This window comes from Pygocentrus nattereri, chromosome 10 (assembly GCF_015220715.1).
Source record: "Pygocentrus nattereri isolate fPygNat1 chromosome 10, fPygNat1.pri, whole genome shotgun sequence".
NCBI lineage: Eukaryota > Metazoa > Chordata > Actinopteri > Characiformes > Serrasalmidae > Pygocentrus > Pygocentrus nattereri.
In genome coordinates, this window is record NC_051220.1 from 18,038,541 (window position 1) to 18,061,345 (window position 22,805).

Here is a 22,805-nt window from a genome sequence, read left to right on the forward strand (position 1 = left end):
GCCGTGCTTTCTGTTTTTCAAAGAAATCAGCAGAGGTCTTGGTTTCATTTTCTATTTCTCATGATCCAAGTAACTCCAAACACATTCAGTGATGATGAGGTCTGGACTCTGGCGTGGTCAGTCCATTGTTCTGAGACCATCAGAAGCTTCTTTTTGTTTTGTGGATGGACTTCTTTTTTTGTCTGTCTGTTTTTGAAAAAAATCCACCAGTGAATTATTTCAAGTCTACATCAGAAGTGCCATCCCATTTTCGTTTCTACACATCCTAAAAAATGTTCAGTTTTGGAAACTTTTTTTTTTTTTTTCTTTTCTTTTCTTCACAAACATTAGTCTCTGACCTCTGCACAGTACTGTACCAACTAGATTTAAGATGATTTGGCAATTTTTTTTTTTTTTTTTTTTTTTTTTTGCAGTGTCACTGCTTATAGAAGCTTTTATACTAGTTAAAATTAGTATCTGGACATTAAGCTGGTCTTAGATTGGTGCAGTAAGCAAAGATTGTATTTAGAGCCCATTTCATTATCATGAATACACTATACGTACAGCTGTACCAGGAATAATAATCTAAATATTCTGGATCTGTCCACTACTACTGGTAAAACTATATATTTTATATAAAAATATAAAAGCTGATTACCTGATTGCTATTTTGCAGTTGCTCTCCTGAAACTGTTGAATTTTATTTAATATAATAAAATAATTGAATGTGACCTTTTTAGCTTTCATTCTTGAAAATGAAGAATAATAGGATTTGATCATTGCAGGTCATGTCAGTCATTTGAAAATTTTAATGCTTTCAGTGTTATTTTTTTACTCTACCACTGCACTGATTAAATTCCTGTTTAACTGAGGCCAGTTTGTTCAGATCACTTGCAGTGGATGTTGCAATTGGCAGCTCCTTGCAAAACGGTGTAAGTCATGCTTCAAACCAAGTGTTGAATGAAGCCTGAAATCATGTGTAATTTGGTGTGAAAGACAAATGAACTGTGTGATTTTAGAGGTTGTAAATGTAGATGTGCAAGGAACTGTTATGAACCCAGTGCTTTGTCCCACTCTCTTTGGCACCCTGAAGGTGAGTAGCTCCCCTGCCTCGCTGCAGCTGTTGTCCATCCTGCAGACTTTGTTGCTGTTAGGACCTGAACGTGCTGATATTTGGCAGGCCCTGGAGGCTCTCACTAACCGTGCTGTCCTACTGGCCCAGAACTGTAAGTGAACTGTCAAAACCTATTCAGAATTTGTCATTTGACAGTCTGGACAGTCATGTCTTATTGAATTTTGGGCCAATTTTATGGAGCCATAATTTATAGGTTGCAGTGTTCTCAGTTCACCTCAATACATTTTTTTTTTCTGCCTGAATAGTTTTGTATAGTCTCAAGTGGGATTTACATGCAGATTGTTTACAGTAGTTTTGATTATATACTCTAAATTACCTTGTATTTAGACTTGGCAGATAAGGCATGATAAGAATATGCTACAGGCACCAAAATACAATTGAGCGCATATTTTTGGACCACTGATTTACACCCAGATCACAAGTGTTCTTTATGTAATTGTTTTCTAGCTCAAATGGACTCCTCTGAGAAGATCACACAAAGGCTTGTCTTTTCCAAAGAGCCAGCCACTGGCTCTCATCACGTAGATAGCTATCCACACAAGGACCAAGCAGTTCAGACTGAGCTCATTGACGAGGTGAAAGAACGTTTGAGCAAATTACCCATGACTAACCAGTCTCCACCAATGAGCACCACACAGAAGCCATGCACAACTGCACTGCCGCCTCCTCCACCACCTCCTCCACCTCCACTGCCTGGCATGGCTGCTCTACTGCATGCACCTCCACCACCGCCTCCGGCACCTCCTCTGCCTGGAATGGGAGTCGCACCCCCTCCACCACCAATTCCTGGGATGGGTCCAGGAGGTCCCCCACCGCCACCACCTCCACCTCCTTTACCAGGAATGGGTGTTCCTATGCCTCCACCACCTCCACCTTTACCAGGAATGGGTGTACCTCCACCACCTCCACCTTTACCAGGAATGGGTGTACCTCCACCACCTCCACCTTTACCAGGAATGAGTCCTGGAGGACCTCCACCACCACCTCCCCTTCCTGGTATGCCTGGCCTACCTCCCCCTCCGCCTTTGACAGGAATGGGGGACATAATAGTAGCTCACAATGTTCAGACTCTGGGGAGGTGTTACTCTGCACCAGTGAAGACTGGTCCTTATCCCACGCTCAGGATGAAGAAGCTCAACTGGCAGAAACTAAACTCCAGAGCAGTCACTGGTGAGGATGCTGTATTTGAGTCACTGTGAGCCTATAAATTCACAGCTGACTTTTTTTGTCTTTTTTTTTTTTTGTTTGTTTGTTTGATTTTGATATTTGTTTATGATCGTCTGTGTTAATGTCTTGATTATACAGAGTACACTTTAATGTGTACTATTTTTTTTATCAATGCCTGCCACCACCACTTTGATAGAATGCATTTAGATGATTAACAGTGACTTCATAGAAGATACCCTTGGAATACCCCCAGGAGCATATCAGTGAAGCAGTTTTTGGGCATGTACAAATCACAATTATGTGCAAAATGTTTGTACATGCACAAATGACCATACTTACAGGTGTTTGCAGATGCAAAGATATACTCCAGCCCATTACAGTGGGTCTTTTTACATTGTGTGTCACAAATGTTGTCTCCTTTCTGTTATAGATGGTCGCTGTATATGGGCCTCAAATCAGGCTGACCACCCTCTGGAACCTAATTACACCAGCATTGAGCAGCTCTTCAGTCTCCCAGTGGCTGAGCCCAAAGACAAAAGCCCAGTTGCTCCTGTCAAGAAGGAACCCAAGGAGGTTTGTGAGATCTTTCTCTGCCAGACAGATGGCATTCTAAGAGTAGTAAGTAAATTGATGGTCTACTTAATTTTTATCTTTACTTTTTTGTAGATTTCCTTCATTGATCCCAAGAAGAATTTGAATCTGAATATATATCTCAAGCAGTTCAAATGGTAAGCTAGTCAGGTTTTAAGATGATTAACATGGAGATGGATTCTTGCCAGTGGAATATCTTGCTCATTATTGCTAATCCATTGCTAATCCCCCCAACCCTTCAAACAGCTCTAATGAGGAGTTTGTGGCCATGATTCAGAAAGGAGATCGTTCCAAGTTTGATGTTGAGGTGTTAAAGCAGCTTCTGAAGCTTCTTCCAGAGAAACATGAGGTTGGTCACGCATTGCTGACATAAAACTCTGAAATGAAAATGGGAAACATGGTTGAAGTGGCTAATTATGGTTTGAACAAGTGTTTCCCTGGCAGCCTCTCTTTTCTGTTTCTTTGCAGATCGACAACTTGAACTCGTTCCAGGGAGATCATGAGAAACTTGCCAATGTTGATCGATTTTACCTCTCCCTCCTCGCTGTTCCCTGGTAATGGGTCATATATAATGCAGCATTACGATAAGCAGGAGTTGTAAAGTTAGCAGCAGCACTAAGAGAAAGTGAACATGCTTAAAAAGTCCATTAATGTTGAGTCTCAGTTTCACCTCACTTGGTCTCTCTCTCTCTCTCTCTCTCTCTCTCTCTCTCTCTCTCTCTCTCTCTCTCTCTCTCTCTCTTTCTCTTTCTCTTTCTCTTTCTCTTTTTCTCTTTTTCTCTTTTTCTCTTTCAGCTACCAGCTGAGGATCGAGTGTATGTTGCTATGTGAAGAGACTGCTTCTGTGCTGGAGATGCTAAAGCCTAAAGCGGAGCTGGTGGAGGCGGCATGCGAGAGTGAGTGTGAGCCGTGGCGTTGCGTGGGAGTTTTGGCCTTGGCTGTGTTTCTCCACCATGATTGCTTTTTCCACAGTCGAGGCAACTGACTCACTCAACTCGCTCACTGAAAACATCTGAAGAGTTTAGCCTGAAAGCATTTAGTACAGCTACTCCTTTGTCTCTCCTGCTGCGAATTGTAGCATGGACAACTTCAGGGTCACTGAATTTTTTTTATTTATTTTTTTCCCAAGAAGTTCCTCTCTGGCTTATAGATGTGCTATGTGCAGCGTGATGATAAGCAGCTGCTCTGTTATCAGTCCTGACAAATGCTGCATTCTTTCTCATAGAATTCTCCTTGCCTGCATTGCAAATAGGAGCGCATTGTTAATGGATTAATATCTCAAAAATAATATCTCAAATTTAAAACATTTTTAATTTGTATTTCTTTCATAAGTCATTATTTTAAAATTCTGTGTCAAACTTTTGTGGAAAGTAGTGATTTAGATAAAACTAAGTCAATATTTTGACAGACTACTTCCAGAAACAGAAAAAAACTTGATCTGTCCATCAAATACAGCCCTCCTCCATGAATAGCTCTGAATGCTCATGACCGATATCCAGTTGGTGAAAGCTAAATGGCTGAAATCAAGTCTTGAGTGCTGGAGAGGGAGTTAATTTGATAAGCTGCATGTCTTCAGTAGGGCCTTCCATGCCCAGATTTGACACCCTTGGTGTGCTCCGAACGAGCATGTCTTATTCTTAAAGTTAAATGTTATATAATTGGATCATAGCTTTGCATTTTAGAGTTGATCTTAAGAGGAATTTGGTGTCTGTCGCCCCCTTCAGGTCTCAGAGAGAGCACTCTACTGCCCAGCTTCTGCAAGCTCATTCTTCATGTTGGGAACTTCCTTAACTATGTAAGAACTTTATACATAATGATAAAAATCAGGCTTTAAATGAGAGGGAGGTCTGATCTTCAGGCTACTTAACTACTGGTGTAATATATTTACATTGTGAATCGTAGTGTTACATCAAATTATGTTGTATGAGTAAACATATGTTTATAGGACTATAATATGGCTGTAAGGTTCATACTGATTGTCATGCTAACCAACCAAGTGTTTCGTACCTCCTTATTTGGCTAGGGAAGTCATACTGGAAATGCTGAAGGATTCAAGATTAGCTCGCTCCTGAAGCTGACAGAGACCAAATCCAACAAGGGTCGTATCACACTCTTGCATCACATTCTTGAGGTACTACAGAACAGACATAACATTTGGGCAATCTTAGTCTTTTTTTTTTACGAATCGGTGGAACTGGTTTGTTTTAAAGTGATTGTTGGGTAAACAAAAACATACTCTATTTGCTCATATCCCCAAATATAGTCGGTCAGCCAAAACATCTCAACATGTTATTTTTGCTCTTGAGCTACAAGGCTAAAATCACAAACATGTAAAAGGAACTTGCACCTGACTATACTTGATTCTCTCACGTAAAATGTTGCAGCGGTGCATTATGGGACCTGTACAAGTGCCTGAATTTATTTTTCTGCGCCATTTAAGGTGGATTGAGGGAAAGCCCAGCGATTGATCTGGTGTCCATGTTAGGCTAAGCCTTACCCAAAATGACCAGCTGTTCCTTTACATTTTGAAAGCAAAGTGGACTACTTAAGATGTAACAGACTAGACAGCAGAAGGTGGTTGAATTTAGATTTTTTTTTTTTTTTTAAATATGACTGGAACATACATGAGTCAGTCACTTAGCTGACCTTGTTTACATTTTTTACATTATCTGTGCTTTTTTCTGTGTGTACTGGAATGTTATGACAAACACATTTTAACAAAGAGCTGGTATACCAGCTGAACTAGTACCCTGCCCCCCCTGCTAGTGCCAGTATTCTTTTTAGCTATGTAATGTACTTTTGTTCATTTCTTATAAAGAATGTCATTTGGTGTCAGAAACACAACGTGGTTCTTAACAGCTTAATGCGGTTTGAGTCAAGTTTGTGACGTAGGCGTACACAGTTCTAATTGATGGTATAGTTTCTAATATGTGTAAGCCTGCATTACCCTCGCAGATCCAGGCCAAAACTAAAAGAAACACCAGAAGTGTTTTGGCTGATGGTTACATTTGTAATAGATGAAAAATCTAATGAATTATTTATTTATTGTAATGCACTGCTTCCCAAAAGTCATGGTGGCTTTTTAAAAAATGTATTTATTTATTTGTTCATTCATTCTTTATCCTTACCCCAGATACAGTTAATCAAACTCATTTGGTTTCTTTCTAGCCTCGTAGATCCAAGGCAAAACTAAAGGAAATACACCAAATATGTCTTGGCTGATGGATTATATTTGCAATAAATGAAAAATGTCATTTATTTCTAAATATATTTATTTACTGTTAATTTTACTATAATTGTGTAATACTGAATTATTTTGAAAGCAAGGCAAGTTTATCTGTATAGCACCTTTTATACACATCATACAAAGTGCAAAGTTACAAATAATGAAAAACAAAGATAATTCAAGTTATAATTTATAAAGTAATAAAGGGGAATAGAAATTAGAAACAGTAGATTTTAAAAGAATCACTAAAATTATGATAAATGAGATTAGAATAGTAAGTGCCGTTAAAGGAGAAAAGTGCAGTATTGCAATTAAGAACATTTTTAAGCCTGCATTTAAAATGTGTCTGCTGTCGGGGCTTTTCTAATGCTGTCAATCAACTAGTTCTATTTAAGAGCAGTGTTTCCATGTTTAGTCTAATTGTACACCAAGGTGAAGTCCTAGTCCTTTAGATTTTAGCTAGTCTGTGCCTCCCATTTCTATTCCCAAATAAAGTAATCCCAACATCAGATTAAACTAAATGTAACTGATCTCTGTTGATAGAGGCCTTAGCAAAAGCATGAACTGAGAGAAAGTGTTAGCATGATGATGCAGATCAGTTAGAGATTTATTTGGAGGAATGTGTTTGTCAAGAAATTTGATGGATTTTTTTGATTCCAGGAAGCAGAGCTTAACCACCCTGAACTGCTGAATCTGCCAGATGACATCGAGACCTGTGAAAAAGCAGCAGGGTGAATACAGTACAAGCCTTCTAGCTATTGTCATGTTATTTTGTTTGATCTAAGACTAGTTCTGCTTCTGTTCCAGAATAAACCTGGAATCTGTACAGTCTGAGGCAAGTGCACTGTCCAAGCGTTTAAGGGACACTGAGAAAAAAGTCTCCTCATCTTTTCAAGATGTTAAAGAGCAGTTTTTGAGTGTTATTGAGGTGCGTAACAAGTATAAATGTAATTGAATGTTGACTTTTTTTTCTGAGGAATATTTTTGTTTGTTAAAGTACAAAGAATTAATATCATAAAGTGGGATCATTCAGTCATTGTTGATTATCTTAATAGTCATGTTCCATAAAAGGAAGGTGTGGTGGTGTTTTTTTTTTTTGCCTCAGTATTTCGAGATTTTACCTTTCCATAGTAATTCTTGTTTCATTTTTCAACAGGAGAACCTTCAAGCATGTAAAATTTTGGAGGATCGCCTTGTTGATTTAGATAGGAAGAAGGCGGAACTGGCTGAGTATCTTTGTGAAGATGCAGCCCAACTTTCTATAGAAGAGCTCTTTGGCACCATTAAGACATTCCGAGGGCTCTTCATCAAAGCATTGAAGGTAATTGATCTGCTTGGTCTATTCTATGCAGATCTGATATTCAGCATCCTGTAGGAGATTATGCAGTAATCTGAATCATGTGTAAGTTGAGTGGCAATGCCTGTGGGTTGTTAAATGGGTCATACTTGGTCATTCTTAGTTCATGACAGTTAAAATAGCTTCCTCCTTCCTTCTCTCATGCTGACCTCTCTGCTGGTTTGTTTTTCTCTTGCAGGAGAACAGAATCCGTAAAGAGCAGGCTGCAAAAGCAGAGAAGAGAAAGCAGCAGTTGGCAGAAGAGGAATCCAAGAGACAGAAAGGAGAGAATGGCAAGATCAGTGAGTGTTCACTGAACCTGTCTCTAGTCTGACACTGTCTAGTTTCAAATTAAAATACAGCTTTCAATTTTCTGTAAATGTGGCTAAAAGTACTTTTAATGGAGAAGAGTATAACTTCCCTCATTGTCTTTAGTAAACATGGGGCATTTTATTGAAAAAAGTGGGCTAATTTCTTTATACAGAAGAATTCATTTGATCTGATTTATGGCCCTGGATTTCATATTCACTTCGAGTTATCAAACCATTGACATGACTGGTCATTGCATGGGTTGAATGTCTTGTGTTGAGACAGGACTATAGCTAGGAACTCATGTTCTGTTAAGCAAATGAACCACCAGTGGCTACAAAATCCTGGACCAGAGTCTGGAGTTGATTTGCCTCTGCTTTAACAGGAATATGTGGTAGAAATTGTGTTGACTTTTTAAGCTCATACACGGTTATTAAATTAAATTCAGCAATTATGTGACGATGCAGGTCAGTATCGGTTCCTGGATAATGAATGGTCATTGTACTATAAATTAAGTTTTTAAAAAGTGAAAATTAAATTCCAACAAAGTTTGTTTTAATAGAACATATTGATTTATCATACAGTTGGACCACAACACTGGGATAAAAAAATATATATATGTGTGTGTGTGTGTGTGTGTGTGTGTGTGTGTGTGTGTGTGTGTGTATATGTGTATATACAATGTGTGCAAAATTATTAGGCAAGACTTATTTTTGAGGATTATTTTTATGAATGGCCAACTACAGTGCTCTCGGTTAATCCAAAATATTAATAAACCTCAAACATGAACATTTAAGAAAGTAAAAGTGAAGTTTCGGCCTTTCTTAGGAGAATATCTATATGTGCAGAATTATTACGCAGCTAAATGAAAAACACACATTTTCCCATCTCACTTTTTTATTTTCATCTGTTCAAGTGAGAATTATAAACAAACAACTCAAAGCTTTCCAATGAACATTTCTGAGAAATAAAAAAAAAAAAGTGACCAATACAGCCACCCTTCTTTTCAATAACCGTGATAAGCCTTCCATTCATCTTCTGTCAGTTTCTTGATCTGTTGACTATCAACTTTCTGTGCAGCAGCAACCACAGCCTCCCAGACCCTGTTCAGAGAGGTGTACTGGTTTCCTTCACTGTAAATTTCCCATTTAAGAATTGCCCACAAGTTCTCAGTTGGGTTCAGGTCAGGTGAGGAAGTGGGCCATGTCATAAGTTTTTCATCTTTAATGCCTTTACTGGCGAGCCATGCAGAGGAGTACTTGGATGCATGTGATGGAGCATTAAAAATCATTGTCTTTTTGAAAGATGCAGATTCTTCCTGTACAACTGCTTAAAGAAAGTGTCTTCTAAAAACTGTCAGTAGGCTTGGGAGTTGAATTTGAGCCCATCTTCAACCCGAAAAGGTCCAACCAGCTCATCTTTAATAATACTAGCCCATACCAGTACCCCACCTCCACCTTGCTGGCGTCTGACTCGAAGTGGAGCTCTGTCCCGTTACTGATCCAGCCACGGGCCCATCCATCTGGTCCGTCAAGAGTCACTCTCATTTCATCAGTCCATAAAACCTTTGTCTTCAGATTCTTCTTGGACCAGTCTAGACACTTCAGCTTATGTGTCTTGTTTAGTGGTGGTTGGGTTTCAGCCTTCCTTGTCTTGGCCATGTGTCTGAGCACTGAACATCTTGTACTTCTTGGTACTCCAGGTAGGTTGCAGTTCTGGAATATGACAGAACTGGAAGATAATGGGTTCCTGGTAGCTTCACGTTTGATTCTTCTCAAATTCTTAGGAGTTAATTTGCTTCTTTTTTTTTTTTTTTCTCAGCACGTTTCTTGCAACCCTGTTGACTATTTGCAACAAAACATTTGATGGTTCTGTGATCACGCCACAATATCTTAGCAATTTCAAGAGTTCTGCATCCCTCTGAGAGACTTTTGGTCATTTGTAACTTTTCAGAGTCAGTTCAATCTCTTTTTTTGGCCCATTTTGCCTAAAGAAAAAAGCTGCCTAATAATTATGCACACCTTGATATAGGGTGTTGACCTCCTTAGGCCACACCCTCCCTCATTACACAGATACACATCACCTGCTAAGCTTAAATCCATTAAGCATTCAAGTTTATCCAGCTTGGAGTTTGAAAATATGCCTAAAAATGATAATATGGTCAAAATACTCACTTGCCTAATAATTGTGCACACAGTGTGTGTGTGTGTGTGTGTGTGTGTGTGTGTGTGTGTGTGTGTGTATATATTCATTTTTTTTTTTTTTTATATATATATCTCTGAAGTGTATACGGCTATGAAAGGATAAGACATACATATAAATAAAATCAAAGCGCCTGGTCGCCGCAGCTCTTCAGTGTGTGTGTGTGTGTGTGTGTGTGTATATATAAATCAATCAAAGATGGCTTCACACTAGCAGACTGTAGCATGGATTATAATCCAACATAAACTGACTACACCATTTCATTCATTCTACCCTTTCAGTCAGAAGAGGTGCTGTACCGCAGGAGGACGGCTGTATTATTGACCACCTGCTGGCGGACATCAGAAAGGGTTTTCATCTCAGAAAGACCCGGCCCAGGTGCGAAACGGAAAGTGCCCCCTCTAGTGAAATACGTAAGGATACCGGGCAGCCTGGTAAGGAAAAGACAACTCCGAGCCCTCCTCCATGGCTTTAGTCCAAAAGTCTAGCCGCTTTTTCTTTTCATCTCCTCTACTTGATTATTACTTCTCGTAGTATTAACCAGATGGTGTTCACACACCAAAGCAGCGATTCATGATTTTAAGAAGGGGATGAGGAGCGATGTGGCGTTCGGTCTATGGGATGTCAACTGTCAACATTGTTGCACCAATAGCCTGGTGGTGCTGCTGCTTTCCTCCAGCCACAGCTGCTTTTGCTGCACTTATCTGTGAATGATTTGCTCACGTTTTTGTCTTTTAAAGGATAATGTCATTTAAACGTGTGTTTTTGTTCACATCAGGCAGTTTTTGGCAAGATTTAAAATTTCTTTTTGTATTTGTAGATAGAATATATTTATTAATATATCTGTTTTGTTTATGGTCCTGTATAGTTGTTTTTTTTGTTGTTTGTTTGTTTGTTTGTTTGTTTGTTTGTTTGTTTTGTTTTCTTTTTAATCTGTGAAAAGTAAATATTGCAGTAAATTTATATATTTCAATTACCTTTTCATTTTTTTTCCTTCCAAAATAACATTAAAAGGAGCGTTTCGAATTATTTATTTTATTTTTTTTCTTTACCCCGTCGCCTTTTACATTTTTGCTGTGTGGGCGTGCGTCAAATGTAACTGCCTGGATTAGCAGGTATAAGCAGAATCTAACAGCACCACTGAGAAGCTGCTACAAGCTTGTCATTTTCAGGTTATGGCCAGGTTCTTGCGCAGAATCTTCCTCTTTAGATTCATACAAGTGAGGCTGTGTTTATGATCTACTTTCCAGCCTGCACCACACTGAGGTGCCTACACCTTAGGTTTCTGTTTGATAGCCAGCTAATCAAAAATTTAGCATTTCAACTATGTTAACACAAAGCAGAAGTCAGCCTCTAATTTGCCAGCTTACTGTCAATTTTTGCATTCCGCCCTAATTGGTACAACAGGCTGTATAAGCTGGCAAATTGGAAGCAAACCTCAGCCTCATGTTGTTAATTGTAAAGTAAGTCAGTAAGTGTGAGGAAAGCTGTTCCTTTCAGCTTCAGTCAGCTGGCAGATCTGGAGCTGTTTTGAGCCTAGTTTTTAAGAGTCTGCAGTAAATTACATCACTTCAACACCTGGAAGAAATTTGATTCATTTTGATTTGATTTTGTGATTTGGAATAGAAAGTAGTGACCATTTTCACTCTTGCATCCAAAAACTGCACATTTATGATTGAGTGCCATCTCCTAGTAGCTGTAGCAATACTGAAATTGGAGCACTGTGGAGCATGTGAAGTGTGGGAGGGTCTGTTAATTTCACGTCAAGTCAAGAGGCTTTTATTGTCATTCCATCTATGTACAAGTACACAGTGGAGTGAAATTATGTTCCTTCAGGAACAAAACGGTGCAAGAAGGAACACAAACTACAAAGTGCAAACGTGCAGACATAGTGTCAGACATGGGGTGGGGGGAGGTGGTTAGCTCAGTCCTTGTGAGTTTAAAATCCTTTTTAAAAACAAATCACAGTTTGTGAACATGCAATATAAGGTAGCTTATGATTTGCTGTAGTGAATCTGTGATGTCTAATCATGGCAAATAAAGTGTAATTCATAAATGGTGCTTAGGGGCAGTATACAAAAAAAAGTCTATAATGCTAAGTAAGTGTTGGTCTGAAGCAGAAGTATGAAGATAACTGTAATTCCTGCTAATGTAACATTTTGAATAAGAAGGAAAAATACTTTGGGACTGTTGAGGAAGAAGGACTGGCGCACAGTTGATGTTCCAGTACATCCCAAAGGTGCTCAATGGGGGTTGATGTCAGGACTCTGTGAAGACCAATGGTGCTCTCCACACCAGACTCCTCAAACCATGTCCTTGTGGGCCTTGCTTTGTGCATAGGAGCAAAGTCAATCTGGAGCAGAAAAAGCCCTTCTCGAATTGTGGTCACAAAGTTGGAAGCATGCATTCATTAAATGTCCTTGTATGCTTCATCATGAACATTGCCTTCACTGGAACTAAGAGGCAGAGCCCAAACCATGAAAAACAGCCCCAGACCATCATCCTTCCTCCTCTAAAATTTACTTTGGAGTTTGCCTAGATGCATTCTCCTTGCAGCTGCCACATCCAGATTCATCAAACAGATTACCAGATGATGAAGCAGAACTCATCACTCCAGAGAGCATGTTTCCCAGGTTTCCACTGTTTCAGAGTCCAGTGGTGACATGCTTTACACCATTCCACCTGACGCTTGGTATTGCGCATAGTGATCTTAGCATTATTTGTAACTGATCGGTTATTTCATGGAGCTCCCAATGCACAGTTCTTGTGCTGGTGTTGCTTCCAAAGACACTTTGAAATTCTGTAGTGAGTAATACAACACACGAAGTGATTTTACACGCTTCAGCGCTCAGTGGCTCCACTGAGAGTTTGCATAGTCTACCAATTCATGACTAAGCTGCTGTTGCTCCTAGATGCTTCCAATTCGCAGTAATAGCACTCACACTTAACCAGGGCAGAAAATTCACAAACTGACTCGTGGCAAAGATATGTTGGTGATAAGAGTTCTTCAGTATGACTTATTCTACTGCCAATGTCTTGCAATCTCTATAGATAATGTTCATGATTTTATACACCTGATACACATCATGATACTTCTAGCTATATAGTCTAGCTAATACATCACCAGTTAGCAATGTGCATACTGCATGGCTAAATCACATGCTTCAAATCGCTTCAAATTTTAAGTAATCGTTTGCAATTTCCCTCTGGGATCAATAAAGGATTCTGATTCTGGTAATCGTTTAGGCTTACCTATGTCTTTTCATACTGTACAAAGTATCTGTAAAAGTGGACATAAATACATCGTATAGCTTAAGAATAATTGGCCATCTTCATGACAATATTTTGTCCATTTGTCCTGTTTGTTCCAGAATACTTGATGTGAAATCTTCACATCTCTTATTTTTATGAAGCTGCTTCCAGTTTTCACATCAGCTTCACTCTTCACTGTGTTTTCTCTTAAACTGATTTCTCCTCATTTCCATTCCCTAGCAGCAAGTGTCAGGTCTGCAGAAGGAGTCAAGGTGTCTGTGGCCCAGGACCTCCCTCCTCCTCCTCAGGTAAAGGAGATGGGCGCAGAAGATCCAGCCAGCATTTCCTCCATCAGCCCCCCAGGAGAAGCACCTTTAGGCAGTGAAGCCCAGCTCCAGCCTCAGGGAGTGGAAGAGTCCCAGGCAGGCCTTTCCACAGAGAAACCCCTGCCAAAACATACAGCATCATTAGAGGAGCATCCAGCAGAGCTTCCTCCAGCTCAGGACCACTCAGAAGATGGCATAAAACCACAGTCAGTCACCACTGAAACCATTACTGAGGAAAACGCCTCCTCAGACACACCACAACCACAGATTTCTCAATCTTCTGTGGATGTGCAGAATTCAGCACAAATCCCAGTGCCTCCCCTGAACCCATCTGCAGCAGAAGATGAAGCTGTACCAGCACATAATCATAATGATAACAATAGCCAATTTAAAGACACCAGTGATTCTGTTGATAGATCACTGAAGAACGCAAAAAATATAGATTCTGGCATTTGTATTGATCCCGATGAGAACGGAGAGGGTGCGGTTATTTGTGAAATGTCTCAGAAAAACCAAGATCAGGGTGAACAGAGACATTCAAGCAGTGACCAAGCAGGCACTAACGGAAACACAGCGTCTCCTGGCAGTAAAGAAATTCAGCAGGGATGCAATGTACCTGACGGAGCACAAGCACAGGATATCCCTTCTCCCTTCAGTCCTCCTAAAACTCAGCCTAAACAGCACAAACTTCTCCGTGGAAAAAAGAAAAGCAGTCATGAAGGTAACTTATTCACACATTTTAATTACCTTAATAAAGATGGTGCATTCGAGAATTGCTGTCTGCAATTAAGTGTACATGATATTGTGCTATTTTTCAAAAAGATGTTACAAATATTTAGGGTTGTAGAAACTGAATATAATGGGGCAATTTAGAAAAAGAATCTTTATTTTTTTTTTAAAAATAAATATTTACCCCACCAAGGGAGGATTTCTAAATTTGCCAGGGTTTCACAACTCAGATATTTGTAAAACTAACATTGATATTTGTTTTTGTTGCTTTACTGAAGATTTACATCAAACTAATAATATCCTTAATTTTTTACAAACATGCTGAGGTGTTTGTAAAGACACGAATGTCCTTCAGTGTGTCTCTCTCTCTTTGCCCCTCTAAAGCTGGGGGTAACAGCGAAGGACACAGTAAGCATAAACAGGGCTGTGTGTTACAGTAAGGTAGGTCACATCGCTTGATGTGTAACTAACAGGGACCAAATGGATGAGCGTCCAAACCCATCTTTTTATAACCAACTCCATTCCGTGTCTAACCAAAGGCCTGTCTGTGTACTGATGTTTTTTAACCTGCTGTTGTCTGACTCCATTAACATTGTCTGTGGAAACAAGAGTAATCAAACTGTTGTAACCTTTTCAAAGCCTCTGAAGACCTTTGCCTGCTGACGTGAACTTCATTTATCTGGAGTCGCTGCAAGAGATAGCTCGTGTTTCTGAGTATTGCATTGTTTGCATCATTAAATCAGATGTCTAGTCTACGCGGTGTCTGCGTCACAAATCAATCTGGGTCCTGTGATTGCTTATAACTGTCTGTTTTGACTGTGGGAGATTTATTCTCCTGGGCTTTTATTGAATCAACAGTAACTTCTATTGACGTCATCATTCTACAATGCCTCTTCTAACACCCTGTCGGGCTCTGCAAGGAAAGACTACTGGCAGTTGGAAACAACTGCTCATTTGCATGTATGTCATACTGTTTTTGATGCATCATCCCATTCATTCACTTCTAAAAGCCACAACAAATGAAGGATATTCCAGCAAGACAATGTAAGATTCCACACAGCTCACCAAGTTAAATTCAAGCACCATTTAAAAGGCATTGAGATCTTATGAGTCTATGCTGGGAAATGTGTGAAGAACAATAATCCAGCCACTAAAGCTGGTCTTAGGGCAGCAATGAAGAATGTTTAAATCATTCATGTCAAGACCAGCGATTACAAAGTACAGTACATGCTGACAAATACAATATGTAAACCCTATCATTTAATTGCTGAAAGATTACCAAACAAGCACTGATGCCAAAAAATGAAAGCAAAATAGGAAATATAGGCTGTTTTTGTATAAATCCTCTGATGACAACCTCATAATGCTTTGTCACGCTTTCCTAAAGATCTGAAAAATGTTTTTGATGAACCGCTTCCCATTCATAATGGTTAGGTTGATGTACATAGATGGTGTACATTTACTTCCTGCACAGGGCTTAATACTTGGGCAGTTGTATTTAAACACAGACATGAAGCTTCATCATTTGGCCTATTCTGTGTTACAGTTGTTGCTGTTTTACAGCAGACTAAATTCATATTCTTGGAGTAGTCTGCTGAGCTGCCCACTTAATTTATGACGTTAAACATTTACTTCATATACATGAAATGTGTTACCACAAACAAAAAAAAAAGTGTTTGGGCATTCCTGACTAAATGACATTTTGTCAAAATAAATAAATGTGCATTTACTTTATATGTGACGGTCTTCAAAATAGAGAACTTGTAATTGTGGCATGTGAGAAAGTTTGAAGACCCTGCTAAGTCAGTTTTTGGTTAACATCCTCTCTGGTAGATATCACAGTTTATGCTTTTTGTAGCCAACTAGGAGTCTTTCTGTTGTGGTTTTAAGACGCTTCATTCTCTCTTGTATGCAGAGTGCCTCTAGTTCTGTGATATTCTTGTGCTGTCTTGCATGCACAGCATGTTTTAAGAGCTACCCGTAGATTTTCAAATATAAAATCAGTACTAGTTTTCTTGGTCATCCATCTTTCCACAGCTCCCCTTAATTGCCATTTCTTAGTGACAGTGGGCATCAGTCGGCTCCTTTTTCAGATTGTCAGTCTGTTGCTTAGAAGAGCCCATGGTTGATAAAGGTTAGCACAAGCTTTAAAGAGGATGTGATTTGGTGAAGCTGGAATTTTCATCAGCGGTCAATTCTTGAACTGCTTAAACAGTCCAAACGGTTGGAGTTAATTCAGTTCTGAGCCTTTACAACTGGGAGGGTGTCCAAATTTTTGCACATGCCACTATTGTTATTATAAGTCACTGCATACTGACATTTACAGAATTTTCAAAATCAATTCAATGTGTAGTTTAGCCAGGGTTGGCCAAACCTTTGCATGATACTGTTCTGCAGTTGTGAGAGCAAGTTTCTTCTCTTTCAGTGATTTCTGTGTTAAGAGTGCCCTCTGTCAATGAATGTTCAAAGTTTAATTAATGGTTTTGTTTTTTTCTTTTATTTTATCGAGCAGTCAGTTTTAATAGAGCTGTCATGATAGCCCTAACCAGGATAAATGCATCAAAAACATGAATGACATGCATGGATATGAGCGATGCTTTTCCCTGCCAGTGAATGTTTCCGTGCATTATGTTGGGTAATAGATCTCATCTGAAAATAAGTTGTTTCTTAATGAAATGCCATAATCTGATAAAGTGGTGATGGGTATCTTCATAGATAATGTAAATGAAATTTATTCACTTCTAGACTCTCACCTGCAAAAGCATATTCAAATATTTTACCAAATTTAAATAAAAGCTTTGCATGTTGATGTGTAGATTTTAATCAACAGGCTGCATCCATTGCTTGAGTTTATTTTTTTTTTGTATTCATTACCCTTGCAGGACGACCGAGGAAAAGGAAAACAAGAGGGAAGAGATGAAGCTTTGCTCCTGAGACACTGTAATCAAATTGGCTTTTTTGTGATCAGCTTTTCTAGCTCCCTTTAACAGTTCACACACAGCACTCTGAGCAAGGCTCGAGCTGAGCAACAATAACCAAGATCAGACTGAGCTTTTCTGACAGTTGATGGACCAAGTTAAGACACTTTCTCACAAGAAATTTCTATGAGTTTGGAATAGAAAAAGATTATTTTTGGAAATGCTTACTTTTGCTCTTTAGAGTTGAGATGACCAAATATTACATTCAGTTACCCATTTGTACATGCTATTAATATAAAGACAATAAATGTTTACATATCTTATAGGTATATTTCTAGAAGTTTAGTCATGAAACAAATTTTTAAAAAGTCGTGGATTGCATTGAGTTTATCAGTATCACTGGGATATGACTGAGACACGCACTCCAGCCATGAACTGGAATGTATGTATGTATGTATGTATGTAAGACTTTAACATCATAAACTGTGTATGTTGCTATGATTGATACCACTGTATACAATAATGTATAAATATTGAATAAGGCAGTATTTTGTGAAGAACCTGTTTCGATGTAGTGTCATATTTGAAGTTAAACAGGTACCAGAACAAGAATTTAGAACAACTCTATAGTATTTACAGAAACAGGCTTTTCAGTCATTTATTATTGCAATGTTACTATCAGGAGCCCAGAATCTCATGAACTAATCTTGCATAGAATGTCTAAGAATGTAACATCAGATGGAATTAAACAGTCATTGAGGCTGGACCACCTCAAATGCCCTTTAGCTTTTGTGCTAAACTCCCTGAAAACTTGGTGCCATAATGTTTGTTTGTGTTGTCAATAATGTACGTGTACTATTTATGATGGCAGTGTATGTGACCTAAGAAAAAATATTTTACTTTAAAGGATCCAAAGTGCTTATTGAAATAAAGGCAGCAGTTGATTGTCATAGATGCAGGTGTTGTGGTTATTGTGATGTACATGAACTCCTGTCCTTCCTGTGCTGCTTGTTAAATTTACAGTATGAATAACTGTTGAAAGTATTGTTTTACATACTTATCACACTTCATTTTTATGAAATTATTAAGACCTGACCGATTACAAAACTAGCACTCATCTGACGTAGTGTAGTCTACAACTTGCTCATGAAACAAAGCTAAACATCTTAATGAAGTGACCAGGATAGATTTGAATTTCTTTCCACAAAAATCTGGTCTATAATCGCCACGAAATGGACTGTTCATTCTCAGAATTCCAAAGATAAAGAGGCAGTCTGTCATCTGAACACGGTAGCTACTCTGAGCTGATGATACACTGCGAAAAACGTACTGGAATCATCCTAAATTCTGTCTTTAGACAGTCGTGTGCAATAGTTTTAACACCCCTGATGAAGTTCCATGCTTTTGTTGATTTTCTAAGTGAAAGTAAGTTGACATCCTCTACAGAGAGCACACTTAAATATGGCTTTTTTTCTGCAAATTTTTGTGCATAGTCTATTTAATCATTAAAAAAAGCATTAAATATGACATGTGCTATAACTGTTTTCTGTGCAGAAGTGTGCCCTCTGTAGAAGATTTTACTTATTATTTACTTATTTTTACTCAGGGTCAACAAACACATCATTTGACCAGCAGGTGCTCAAACTTTTGCGTACAGTTGTGTTTCAGCAAGATTTAAGATGGGCTTGCTTGTATCTAGTCATTCTCATTTCTGGGTCATTGTAAAAATACTGATTATTAACTTTAGTTTTTTTTCTTCTTCTACAGAACATGTAGAAAGATAATTCAGCTTGTTGCAGCACTGCATCCTGGAACCTTAAGTGAAATTATGAGTTTCTCTGGGAAAAAATAACATAAAAAAACAGCTTGAAAGAGGTTGAATAACATTCTAACGTTGTTGCACTGATCTCAGAGTGTGAAATACGTTTAAGATGAGCTCATTTGGCAGGATTTTTTTTTGCAGTGTACATTGTTTACTAACATATTACAAATGTTTTGCACAATATGACAAAATACAAGATGATCACAGGAATTCAAAAGTTTGGAGTGGATTGTTCTGTAGTTTGTCCAAAATATTTGCATCTTAGTGTAGATGTGCATGGTCATGTGCTTTACATGTGTATTTGTGTATTCACTCCATAAGACCACGCTAAGCTTGTCTGAATCAATTATAATCCAACGACCCATAACATTAAAACCGCCTCCTTGTTTCTACACTCATTGTCCTTTTTATCAGACAGTCCTACCTAGTCAGTCCACCTTGTAGATGTAAAGTCAGAAACGATTGCTTATCTGCTGCTGCATGGTTTGTGTTGGTCATCTTCTAGTCCTTCATCAGTGGTCACAGGACAATGTTGGCAGGATATTTTGATTGGTGGACAATTCTAAGTCCAGCAGTGTCATTGAGGTGTTTAAAAACTCCAGCTCTTTATATCCCATATTTCAACACGAGGTTCCAGCACATTATTTTGGGAAAACTCTTTAAGACTCTTAAAATCAAAAGACTACCCTATCATGTTCTGCAATGACACAACCCATATCCCCATACTTACGCTCATAAAAGAGGAATTCCCCTGAGTCTTCTGAATATTTCAGGAGTTAAGATGTAAACAAAGTCATTCAGAGTTATTTGATGTGAAACACGCTGTTGTAGAACAACATACAGAGTCAGAATTATTATGATAGTAACCAGTATAATGATAGGAACCAGACATCTGAAGCTATTAATGCCTCTGCAGTCTACATCACAGACTGGCATTACATAAGTGGTTACACAATGTGGTTTTACAATAGCTTTGTGATAAGATTTTGGCCTAAATCATGTTTAAAAGCTATTCATTGCGGAAAGATACATGCAGGCCATCATAAAACCAAACAGTCCTCAAAAGTTTTTCCCCAGCTCTAACATTAATTTACCATTATCAGCATAGCTTACATTTTGGTCTTGTTTCCATACAATAAACCATTTACCATTTTAAATCAAAACTCTCTCAAAGACTTTGTTTATATTGCAACAATTACAACCCCAATTCCAATGAAGATGGGATGTTGTGTAAAAAAATTAATAAAAACAGAATACGATGATTTGCAAATCCTTTTCAACCTATATACAATTGAATACACTACAAAGACATTTAACGTTCAAATGGATAAACTTTATTGTTTTTTGCAAATACAGTGGGGCAAAAAAGTATTTTTTAAAGTATTTTCAATGGGAGACAGGTCTGGACTGCAGGCAGGCCAGTCTAGTACCCGCACTCTTTTACTATGAAGCCATGCTGTTGTAACACGTGCAGAATGTGGCTTGGCATTGTCTTGCTGAAATAAGCAGGACGTCCCTGAATGATGTTGCTTGGATGGCAGCATATGTTGCTCCAAAACCTGTATGTACCTTTCAGCATTAATGGTGCCTTCACAGATGTGCAAGTTACCCATGTCATGGGCACTAACACACCCCCACACCATCAGAGATGCTGGCTTTTGAACTTTGCACTGATAACAATCCAGACAGTCCTTTTCCTCTTTGGCCCGGAGGTCATGGCATCCATGATTTCCAAAAACAATTTGAAATGTGGACTCGTCAGACCACAGGACACTTTTCCACTTTGCGTCAGTCCATCTCAGATGAGCTCGGGCCCAGAGAAGCCGGCTGCGTTTCTGGGTGTTGTTGATATGTGGCTTTCGCTTTGAGTTTTAACTTGCACTTGTAGATGGAGCGACGAACTGTGTTCACTGACAGTGGTTTTCTGAAGTGTTCCTGAGCCCATATGGGAATATCCGTTACAGAATGATGTTGGGTTTTAATGCAGTGCTGCCTGAGGGATCGAAGGTCATGGGCATTCAATGTTGGTTTTCTGCCTTGCCGCTTACTTGCAGAGATTTCTCCAGATTCTCTGAATCTTTTGATGATATTATGGACTGTGGATGATGAAATCCATAAATTCCTTTTTGTACATTGTACATTCAGAAACGTTCTTAAACTGTTGGACTATTTGCTCACGCAGTTGTTCACAAAGTGGTGAACCTCTCCCATCCTTGCTTGTGAATGACTGAGCCTTTCAGGGATGCTCCCTTTATACCCAATCATGACACTCACCTGTTTCCAATTAACCTGTTCACCTGTGGAATGTTCCAAACAGGTGTTTTTTGAGCATTCCTCAACTTTCCCAGTCTTTTGTTGCCCCTGTCCCAACTTTTTTGTTACGTGTTGCAGGCATCAAATTCAAAATGAGTGAATATTTGCAAAAAGAAGTTTATCCGTTGAACATTAAATATTTTGTCTTTGTAGTGTGTTCAATTGAATATAGGTTGAAAAGGATTTGCAAATCATCGTATTCTGTTTTTATTTATGTTTTACACAACGTCCCAACTTCATTGGAATTGTGGTTGTACATGGAGAAATTTAGTATCCAATCCTGGAGACCCCCTGCTCTAAACTGTTTTAGTTACCTCTCCTTCTTCTCAACATGATCATGGAGGAATTATCATGACCTTTAAAGGCAGCATCAGGCGTGTTGGTGTGGGAAGCACTTGAATGGCTGCTTCCAAAAACCATGCACTACCAGACCAATGAGCAGGTCAAAGACAGCACACAACTGCTACAAGTCCATTCAAGAATACAATATGTATTATATATTATAGTAGTATGAAGTTTTAGACGCAGCCCATGTAGGGTGGGGCTATAGCTGAGAACCACCCAGAGGTGGGTAACAAATGACATATACTCACTTACATATTCTGATGTAAAACTCTTTTCACTCATACAGTTACATTTAATTACTAATTCATTTTTTGTGTATATGATTCTGTTGGTCACACCTCTGACCATTGGGTTTTTCATGCAGTAATTCATACACACATACAGTTACAGTAATAAGAGAACATAGCACCTAACAAACTTCAGGTCCTATGCTGACACTGAGCTCCCCTGGAGGCTTGTTGGTACTATGAGTTGCTTAAAAGAGGATTTCACACATTTCTACATATTTCAGTCGTTGAGATCTAAGTGAAGACGTGGAGAGTGTTTAGATGTGAAATGGCTTATTGTGGAGAAACGTAGCCTATAGACTCAGATTTCTCTACAGTGATGATAGGAACCAGGGGTCACGATGTCTACAGCACAAATATAGCCATTTTATGTACCATAAAACTCCAGTCAATCTACACGTGTTTTCTTAGGTTTCATATGTAATGTTGATAATGGTAAAATAACGGTAAATCTGAAAAAAGGTTTTTTGGGAGGACTATGTTGCCTTATAACGCCGTACATGTACCCATCCACCATGAATGGATTGTGAAATGTGTTTAAGGCTAAAACCTTATCTCAACGCCTATCACTGCCACAGTAAACCCCTGACTCAGGGAATTTCTCTGTCACGAAACACTTCGCGTTTTTTAACATCTTAACCATTAAATTATGCAGAAATGTTGAAATAATCCAAGTAAACAGTTTAAGTAGTTTTTGACCTTACTTAAGTATCTTCTGAGTCACTGTTTCGCTGTAATAACACTTTTAACTGAGAATGAGTTCAGCTCGTAGAGGGCCGTTCTTTTTGTGATATCAGCCAATCCCTCAGCAGAAGGCGGGTTTGCCGGAAAACAGGTGGGAAAAAAAACACACCGAAGTGTTGACTGG

At 38.8% G+C, this 22,805-nt stretch overlaps 1 protein-coding gene across 5 annotated transcripts in view; it reads left to right on the forward strand.

Annotated features, from left to right (window-relative positions):
• The window catches only part of inf2 (inverted formin 2), a 47,604-nt gene extending 29,480 nt beyond the window's left edge, over positions 1-18,124 (forward strand). The window contains exons 7-23 of one of the 5 annotated variants that reach the window (XM_017703260.2): positions 1,073-1,205; positions 1,562-2,284; positions 2,712-2,854; positions 2,948-3,009; positions 3,119-3,221; positions 3,341-3,426; positions 3,668-3,768; positions 4,597-4,667; positions 4,896-5,003; positions 6,759-6,829; positions 6,906-7,026; positions 7,255-7,419; positions 7,634-7,736; positions 10,227-10,379; positions 13,438-14,244; positions 14,637-14,693; positions 17,135-18,124. In XM_017703260.2, the coding sequence (XP_017558749.1) occupies positions 1,073-1,205; positions 1,562-2,284; positions 2,712-2,854; positions 2,948-3,009; positions 3,119-3,221; positions 3,341-3,426; positions 3,668-3,768; positions 4,597-4,667; positions 4,896-5,003; positions 6,759-6,829; positions 6,906-7,026; positions 7,255-7,419; positions 7,634-7,736; positions 10,227-10,379; positions 13,438-14,244; positions 14,637-14,692 (3,006 nt within the window). In that variant the 3' untranslated portion in view covers position 14,693; positions 17,135-18,124. Of the gene's footprint in view, positions 1-1,072; positions 1,206-1,561; positions 2,285-2,711; positions 2,855-2,947; positions 3,010-3,118; positions 3,222-3,340; positions 3,427-3,667; positions 3,769-4,596; positions 4,668-4,895; positions 5,004-6,758; positions 6,830-6,905; positions 7,027-7,254; positions 7,420-7,633; positions 7,737-10,226; positions 10,380-13,437; positions 14,245-14,636; positions 14,694-17,134 lie in introns of those variants that run through there. The other 4 variants (XM_017703261.2, XM_017703262.2, XM_017703263.2 and 1 more) reach the window with 4 other exon arrangements.
• Positions 18,125-22,805: the final 4,681 nt, after the last annotated feature.